This window comes from Fusarium coffeatum, assembly GCF_003316985.1.
Source record: "Fusarium coffeatum strain FIESC_28 chromosome Unknown BRIP53273_contig_154, whole genome shotgun sequence".
Lineage (NCBI taxonomy): Eukaryota > Fungi > Ascomycota > Sordariomycetes > Hypocreales > Nectriaceae > Fusarium > Fusarium coffeatum.
In genome coordinates this window covers 25,936-35,725 of record NW_022157947.1, presented here as the reverse complement: position 1 = coordinate 35,725, position 9,790 = coordinate 25,936, and the positions used below count along the sequence as shown (strand labels likewise).

The window sequence follows — 9,790 nt, the reverse complement described above, 5'->3', positions numbered from 1 at the left end:
GCTGGGTGTCATGGGATTCCGATAATTCCAATTCGAAAGCAACTTTAGCTGCTTTTGGTGGTTCCCTCAAATGATTTGACGGCGCTGGGCCCCCAATACCATTCACCGATTCTGCCGTGCAAAGAGTAAGAAATAAGGAGTGGCTGTGGCATCCAGTTCCATATATATCTATAACAACAACATGTGCATAAAATGTATAGGGCCGTGTCAGCTCGTTGTGGTTATACTATATCTGCCGTATCTGTTGCGGTCTCGTCTTTTTCTGCGAATCGATAAAGAAGTGATGTTGTCGGGTGAATGATGGCAGGGTGTCGAGTTGGACAGCCAGTGTTTAGAAGAAGCTACGATGTGAAAGGACCTAAGCTTATTCCAGACAGGCCTCCGGACAATGAAGTTTCACTAGGCTCTCTCTGGTCTGGAAAATATGTACGTGTGTTCTACGTATTTCATGAGGTTATACTAATTTCCCGACAGATATAAAGTTATTGGCTATAGTCAGATTACTGACACTATCGCTCGGCTACAAAGAAACTGTACTTCCCATGCGGTGGGCCGTTACGAATATCTCAAGGACTATATACCGCTGGCCCTTGAGCTACATCGCACAGCGACTGTACCCTGGTGCTCCTCAGGGCCTATGAACACCACCATCAGCTTTCCACATGTTGCCTTCAATCTCTATACAGCTATTGCGGCCGCAATCATCTACCGTCCTCTATATAAAGCTCAATAGCCTCTAACTTAGTATATTGGGGACATGATGCTGTATCTTCGCTTATAACTGCTTATCTGGACTTCCATACGGCCATGCTAACAGCTCCCTTCTTCGATCACGAGGAGATCACCGGTTTAACGATATTTATTATTTAACCAGCTGCACAACACAGGTCGAGATGTGAATCTCTTGCCTAAGCTTCCATCGCTGCTGCCTTTCATCCTTCGTTCTCCTCTGCAATCTCCTTTATTCCTGACAACCACTGGATCGTTGACATTCTGTCGCGAGGGAGCCTTTCTTGAAGCGTTAACTGCGCGGAGCATAACACGACCTCACACTCAACCTTTTGTTTACAAATCCTACCAAACTATCGCAGCGATACCTACCGCGCGTGACGGCTGCGTAGACCTCTCTATACGTACTGGCTAGCGTGTGAGAGACCAGTTTCACGGTTAACAAGACAATGGGCGAGGGTCATTGTGTCATATAATATATGCCCATCGCCATTCCATCAGCCGCTTTCTTGTCATCCTTAGAGCAACGAAGAGGTCTGGACTGAATTGAGAATACACCCGCTCTCCAGGGACAACTCGCTGGTGAGTAGGACGCCAATGAGGAGTTCTGACGCTTTCGGAGCATATACTGCTGCAATGAACCCAAACTTTCAACACTCTAGAGAGCAGGGGACTAATAACTCTCTGATACCCACCATACCAACCTGGATGTAGAAGCCAACGAAGACGGTCTATCTCATGCGGGGTCTTTCATCTGCAGAGACACACGGAACATGCTGTGCCTGAACAAGCGTCGTCTGTTCGGTCGTCTCTTCTGATATATCAAGTATTCATTCTTATACTATCGATATACTGTAGCGCGCTCGATGCAGAAAAAGCGTCTACACAGTCTGTGGACCAATCACTCTCCCAGACGGTCCACGAGACGATCTTGGCTAAAGCCAACTATAGAGAAGACCTAAAATGTCACTTCTACTCTGTATATCGGGGGCCTTTAGCATATTGCGGCAATGCAACTGGCTTATTTGATCTCCTGGGCCGAGCCTGTTTCAAGTTCAGATCCTGAGTCCACAAACTCCTATATCAACTTGGCTTACATCCAGACCGCTGCAGCCTTTATCTACTATACTACTATCCCCTTCTATCAGTGGACGCGAGGGGTCTGAAAAGCGGTCAGCAGGATCTGGATTGTGAACCAACCACCCTTCCCTTCCCATCTGCATCGGAGCATACTTCTTCTTTCAACGGCACTACTGCGGCGAACATCTGGGTCGATCTCAACAGACCTTCGCTTTCGACAAGGTATGCAGAAAATGCAAAACGAGTTCTTTGTCGGTTATATATAAACCTGGTCTGCTACCGACAGCTACACCCCACTGGTGGGCGCATGTTAGTAGGCTCTCATTCGAGTTTGGGCATTTCCCATTTCGGAACAGAGATCGCTGCGATTCGTCGTCGACGCACGAGGTACAATACCTCCTGTGCTACGCTACGCAATGGCGCTCGATGCACGAACACTAACAGACACAACACGTCGGGGTTTGGGAAGCAAAAACTCCCGATGGTTTGTCACCAGACAGCCCACACGCAGAGGACCCCGAGTCCGTCGCGGGTCGCCGTTCTGAATCACATGGGTATGGCAGATCTCATGAAACTTCTGGGAAACTCGGTCGACTTCGCCAAAGCAACATCGCTCTTCGAGCAACTGGGTGGTCTTCATGGTACCCAATATGGAATCATTACTCAATTGATCACCCAAAGCTTCCAGATGTAGACCTGTCAGTAACACTGAACGCTCATTGTCGGGAACAAAGCATCGGTGACAAGGAGAATATTAAACTTGATATTCAGCAACGCAAGCGCGCCTGCGTCAAACGGCAAAAGGTAAACAGGGCAAAATTGCCGAACGTCGACAACTCCGTTGTCTCGGCGGGGGCAAAAGGATATGCACGAGTCGAGATGGCTATCCGCCCATGTTAGACCGAAATCAGCGGACGAGTAGCAGAACAATTTCAAGCCTGCGAAGAAGCCAGGTGGTCTGCTTCGCTTCATCATATTACAGTCTTCCAAAAGTCACATTGGGAAACATGTGCCCCAACAGACTTCCTTGCCGTGCGTTCGGTGATAACAGCGATGGCACCGGACCCCAAAACGCGTTCCACAATATATATACATATCCATTTATATGCTGGCATTATCACGACCTCCGTCGCTTGATACGAATGCGGAATGGCGGCGCAGTTGGTCGTTTATCATATCGCCGTATTGACCTTCTGCCCGCAAATGAACCCCATCAACAGCATATTGAAGTCGATCACAAAGCGATCTGACTTATTTGAAAGGCTAATTTAGCCAATGCTGGAAGATGGCTTAGAAACGAATGCCTCGGTCCTGTGACCCTGAGGGGAACATTCCAGATTCTCGGGAAGAAGAACAGCCACGGGGTCTGATCTTTGACAAAAGGCTGGCAGACTCTTCGCCCACGAAATACAACTATCGAAGTCTATCAATAGTATGACTGAAGATTTGGCGGGATAACCGGAAATCCCGCAATATATATAAATAAATCAGGATATGGAAGCAGGACACGGAGCTGTCTCATTGTCGCTATCCTTGCAGAGTGCTAAATGGGCTTCCATCGCAGTAAGTATAGTCCTTCGATCTCCTATGTTTTCAGTCTGAATCAAGTACTAACCTTCTTCGAGGAAGCCTTTCCAGATCGTACTCTGGAAGCGCTCAAGCAGACGTCTTATACTAGATCCATCAGCAAATGGAGGCAAGGTACAGGTACTGACATTCCTTGTCGCAGCATGGCTTCTAAGCTTCGTTTTTGTTCCTGTTCTTTCTCAACTCGGCATTTCTACAACCAGAAGAGCTGGTCTGAGAGATTCTCGCCCACATTGGCTCTGATGATTATCGATGCTGCGCTAGAGTATGCTAGAAATGGAAAGATACTTGGAGACAAGAGGCAGTACTCACCAAAGCGCCGAATCGCGGTCGACGACACGACCATGTCAGCAAGAGGTTCTTATCAGATGGAGAGATTCCCGTCCCTCCCTTGCAGTCTTCGTCGCAAACATCAACGAAATCAGCGTGGGCGCCGATCGACATCTTCGTCTCTTCAAGGGCATCTTTTTGCCATCGCATCACCTTTGGATGTTCTCTTAACGCCACGAACAAGACGAGTTATTCACCCTATGGCTGCAGTCTCATTTGACTTAGAGTCCACAAGCCACAATTTGAACAACCTCCTATATATATATATTATGAATGATGACAGCATGACCTGAGCCTCTGACCGTTAGACCATAAGGTCCAACCGTCCCAAATGTGTCTATTGGGAATTTCAACCACCTGTCCTGAGATTGTCGCAATGGCCCTGGCATTATGGCCATCGTGGGCGGTGGTGGTCCCTTCTCTCTGGTGACTCTTGTCAAATGGGCTACCTCCTCCTCCTCCTCCTTCCACAATACCTCCCGGGTTACGAAGAGCCAGAAGAACAAGAAGGGCAATAAGGGCAAGGGTGGGGGTGCGGCTGAGCTAACCGTCCTTACTGGTACAAGGCCTATGTATGTTCTCGTACTTACACTGAGGACATCTGTACGACAGACCAACACTTCAAGGAAGGCTTGCCAGTTTCTTGAGTTCATTCAACGGTCATTCTGGCCGACCAGCCCGGATTCGGCAAAACCTTGTTGTCGCTCTACACACAGTGGAGATGATCCATTTCGTCGAGACGACATAGATATATTATACGATACCGACAACCCCAAGAGTGTCTACCCAGTCTCTTGTCTTCTTGAACCCGTCAAGAGGCGGCACATGTTCCGGTCTCTACATCAAAGGAGAAATGGACAGCAACTCCTCGACGAAGAAGATTCCTGACTTCCGCTCTCGTCGGAATAATCAAGAGCAAATGATCAGGAGTGGCTTATTATGTTGATGTCGAATGGTGATTGGAGAGTCAAGCCACTGGTACACGTACAAATGCATCATTCCAATCTTGCTTTTTCGACTTGATCAACATATAGCCTTACACGCTCGAGGCCCTTGAGCGCCAAACGAAAGAAGGCCTTTAGTTGCAAACCCACCTGAAGCAATGCAGAAAACGAAGGCAGAGATTCTGCATCACTTTTGTAACAGATTCGCAACAAGCTATATACTTCTTATCTCCTCGTCTAGTACAACGAAACTGCCGGCGCCATTAGGGTGTACATTGGCAAGACTTTGTCTCAAAAGGCGACTGCAAGCACACGTCTGGTGCCTATCAGCCTCGAAGATTTCGCTGCATTACGGAATGGCCTCCCTGTCGGACCGGGATTGTCGACTATAACAGGGCAAGATACTGTGCCACTATTCCATATCAGCATTGAGGCTCAACTTCTACATCCCCTTTCACCACAACTCTGTATCTCCAACAAGCCTATTCGATCTCCAAAATATCTTTGGCTGCTGAGAAGATGTCAACCAGCGGAAATGACATTTTCTGGTGATCTCCCGGCACTATATATATTGCAATAACTCTATAGACTCCTCTACAACGGTGTCTCTATTATATCCTCACTTTATACACTTGGGTGGACTGGACTGATTCCTCAATCGATAGTGCATGCCATGCTCTCTCCACAGAAGAGCTAGTTCTATCTCCGATTGAAGGTTCCAGAGGCTACCCGTGGAGGTAGCCTAACACCTAAACGCCATCAACCTAAGATCAGCTGCATCTACATCACGAAGAATCAACGGTGCTATATTTTACAAAACTTTCTACCGAAATCAACGATCATAGATAGATTCACAAAACCGCTCACCTACGACATCGTGAGTCACGACAGCCTGGCGGCAACTGTGACGGAACACCTGGCTTCGAAGCTTATCCTGACTTGGCACACATCTCTCATGTCTGGTGCGAAGGACAAGACATTCGTCGACATGGAACTTCTTTTTTTTTCTCTCTCCTCCAAGCTTACACTCGACAAACCCTTATTATGAGCCAGTGGGAGCAAGATGAATATGAGGAAGGGGATGAGAAACAGTCTACTGGTCTTCCCCAGTTATATTCTATATCCTGATCGCGCTAGTATCACTGACTACCTCATTACACTCTTGGAAAGGCAGTGGCCTGGACCCCTCGCTGACAGTACCATCGAGTTGGTGCCGGTATTATCTATATATCGTAACAGCTTCGACCAGCAGGTGCTCGATCCACCTTGGCATCCCTCTTATACTTCTATTCTACATTGGCTGGCCCCCTTGGCTGCACAGTAAGTAGTCGGGATGCGACATGCTTCCCGTCAGAGGATGGGCCGGCGATCCACATTCAAGAGTAGCGGTTTGCAACGAGACGTGGCCGTACAAACTGTCCCGGTATACATGAAATGGTACCCCAAAGCCTTACAAAAGGGTCAATTTGAACTCAAAGTTAACTTACTCGGTATCAATAAACGGATGCATTCTTAGCTTAATATGGGGCTCTGGATGTTCAAGCCCCTTGGCATATACCAATCTGGAACCCAGTATTGTGCTCGCATGGCCCTATACTGGTTACCAGCATGCAGTGGGGAGGCCGCCATTTATTAAGCGTCCGACTGCCCAGGCCCCCGTTACTACAGTTCCAGCTCCTCGCGCCCCTGCCTGCTCCTGCCGCAGCAGCCCAGCCAGTCTGACGCATCTTCCGCGATCCCATTCCTCTCAATCTTACCCCTGTGCAGAGTGGTAGTGCTACTACTGCTACTGTACCATCATCATATACAAGTCTAGGACATGGAGATTCTTCGTATAGGAAGATTGGAACCACCCAATTTTACACTGCTCCAAAGTTCACCACAGGCGTAGTCGCCCAGTCGAGGAGCTTTTCACTTGCGCCCTGTGGGGGCCACTCTACAAATAGAAACAGTAAGCTTCCAAGCTAAACCTGCTGGGCCGTACCACCTTGTATATATCTCTGGGCCACACCTTGGGTCAAGAACATGTCAGCTCCTGAACCAAACTCCTGGGAGCAAGTGAGGTGTTTGGTGAATATCACAGACTTCCAGTACATCAATGGCGAGGATATGACATCAAGTGCCAACCGGGCCACTGCAAAAGTATATACAGACACCTTATTTCCTACGTGCCCTCATGCGGACTACCTAGCTAGCAAGGATGGCGGGGATGACGATGGGCTTGCCCTCCGTCCCCTTCCCTCCTTTCCAAGGAGAAGAAAGTCCATACGCCAATACCATTTGCGCAGAGACCTTGCTCGCCGCAAAGACAGCAAGGACCAATGTCTTGACCTTGGTGATATACCGATCCCTCGTTCCGAGACAACACATTGTGTCTTATAATTATCGGCGGCAGCAGTACTATAGTTCTCGACCTTGGTGGACTGCTTGTGCGCTTGATTCAAGCCATTCAAGACCCCGCTACCTCAACCAATATGGATGCCGAACAATACTGCAGAGCTCAATGCGATGATTTCACTTTCCGGCAACGCAGTATCGAACATTGATGTCTTTGTCGCTACGTTTCAGTCGACAAAAGGGCTACTGGCAAACCAGGCCTGCCGAAATGGTATCCTCCTACAATATCTGAGAGGCTGGGAGATGCAATTGAAGAGTGTCAAAGTTCATATAATAAAAGGGATCCACTTCGAGGCACGAATGTTCCAGCGGGTACACGAATACTTCCAGTCTCAGATTAAGGCTGGAGTCAATCGAGACGGAATTAATGGTATCTTTAAAGGGTCTCCGTCAGAGGTATGTTCTCCTCAAGTATGGGCTAGCCTATCATTATACTAACATGCATTAAGACACCTCATCGGACGAACATGTACGTACAAGAGTCAGTATTGGGACACACAAAAAGCATCAAAGTGTAAGAGATTATGAGGATACAATGCTATTAATAGCGAAACTTTCACTTAGAAGGATGGAGAAAACTTAAATGTATCATAATGAATAAAATTTTACTTATTCATGCGTTCATAGAATTCATGACTATATACCAGGACCGTTATGGTAATTTACCAATTTTTGACTCTAAGCCTCCTGCTTGCGCTGACCCTCAATCTCAACACCAGTAGCATGGCTCTCCTCAACATAGCGCTGCTTCTCGTCGCGGGCCTGGTCAAGCTCCTCGACGTGCTTGTTACCGTGAAGACCGATCTTGTACCAGGGAAGCTCGAAGAGCTCATCCATGCTCTCAAGGCTGCGACCGCTAGTCTCGGGAACGGAGAACCAGACCCAGACACCACCGACAAAGGTGACAGCGGCGAAGCACCAGAAAGTTCCCTTGGGGGAGATACCACCCTTGGAAACGGAGAGAAGCATGTTGGGCACAGCGCGGGAGTTGCCGTACTGGTTGGCGAAGTGAAGAGTCATAGCCCAAGAGGTAGCGAGAGCTCGGATTCGGAGGGGGAAGAGTTCGGCAGTGAGGAGGTACTGCATGGAGTTCCAGCCGAGAGCCCAACCGAAACCAGAGACGTAGATCATGGCGATAGCACCGCGAGAAGCACCCTTGTCAGCGGCGGGAAGCACGAAGTCCTCATCAACACCAAGCTGGGGAATCTTGGTGAGGAAAGCAGCGACGTAGACCATGGCAATGGTCTGCAGAGAGATACCGATGAGAAGAGCGCGCTTTCGGCCGATGACATCGACGAGGAAGAGAGCGCAAATAATAGCGGCGCAAAGCTTGACGATACCGAAGACAGCGGTGACGAGAAGACCCTCCTCCTTACCAACGATGCCCATGATCTTGAACAGATCGGGGGCATAGAGGGTGATGGAACCAGCGCCAGACCACTGAGAGAGGAACTGGACCATGGAGGACATGTAGAGACGGTAGAGGTTGGAGGGGACAAAGATGAGCTCCTTGACCTTTCCGAGGAAACCAACACCCTTGGTAGCCTCGAGCTCGTGGTCAAGAGCGGCCTGGATCTCGGAAACTTGGCGGATGATGTAGTCGCTCTCGGGGGATTGTTGACGAAGACGGCCGAGAACACGAGCTGCTTCATCGGGCTTGCCTTCTTTGACGAGGTATCGGGGGGACTCGGATTGGAAGAACATGAGGAGGAAGATGAGACCGGACATCATGATGTGAAGACTGGTAGGGACGAGCCATTGGTTGTGGGTGTGGTCGGACATGTTGAGATGGCAGCCGTAGTTTGTGAAGTAAGCGAGGACGATACCGATGTAAACAGCACCCTGAAAAGTTAGACATGAATAAGATGGGAGTGAGGATTGGAACGTACAGTGAACATGCAAGAGCAGAGACCACGAATGGCGGCGGGTGCAATCTCGGCGATGTAAACAGGTCCCACGACAGGAGTCTGTCCAACACCAAGACCACAGATGAAGCGACCAGCGTAGATGGCACCGAGGTTTCCGTTGACACCACCGATCATGAAGATGACAATACCAAGAGCCCAAAGGGAGCAGAGAACACGAGTAGCCCAAATACGGCCGATGCGATCACAGATCAAGAAAGCGCTGCGCAAGTCAGTAACCACATCCCATCTACCAAAGAGGGGGCAAAGAACTTACATTAAGGCACCACCAACAGAACCAATCTGCACCATAGCAGAAACATTGGCCTTGATGTTGGCCTGTTCCACCTCGGAATAACTCTCATAGTTAATCTTCTCCTGGAAATCCTTGCTGTTGAAAGATCCAGAGATGAGACCCTCATCAATACCTCGTGCGGCACCGAGGAGAGCAAAAGACACAACAGCGAACCAGAGTCTCCAGTTGAAGACACCGGCTGGCTCGCCTAGGTCCTTGAGCTTGAAGATGTTGACGGGTTTCTTGACGCCTCCTGCCATTGTTGCGGATGTGGTATAAGGATGAGGGGATGAGTTGAGACCGAAGAAGTGGTGAGGGTCGAAGGTCTTTATACAAAGATGGGTGCTACTCTAGACATGAGATGGACGCTACTCTAGAAATGGGGAATGGTATGTGCAGTCTCTTCCCCATGGGTTCCCCCACGAGTTTCCCCCCGTTACACCGACTATCACTCAGTTCCCCAGACGCAAAAACAAGTTACAACGATGATCTTTACTCTCCTCCTCCAATAGCGGAGACGCCAT

At 49.0% G+C, this 9,790-nt stretch overlaps 1 protein-coding gene across 1 annotated transcript; it reads right to left on the bottom strand.

The window, feature by feature from the left end:
• Positions 1-7,745: 7,745 nt before the first annotated feature.
• Positions 7,746-9,526, bottom strand: FIESC28_07114 (uncharacterized protein; the record flags this gene model as incomplete). Its single annotated transcript, XM_031161255.1, has 3 exons — positions 7,746-8,909; positions 8,957-9,194; positions 9,249-9,526. The coding sequence occupies 3 exons, from the start codon at positions 9,524-9,526 to the stop codon at positions 7,746-7,748; spliced, it is 1,680 nt and encodes a 559-aa protein (XP_031014693.1).
• Between the last annotated feature and the right edge of the window lie 264 nt (positions 9,527-9,790).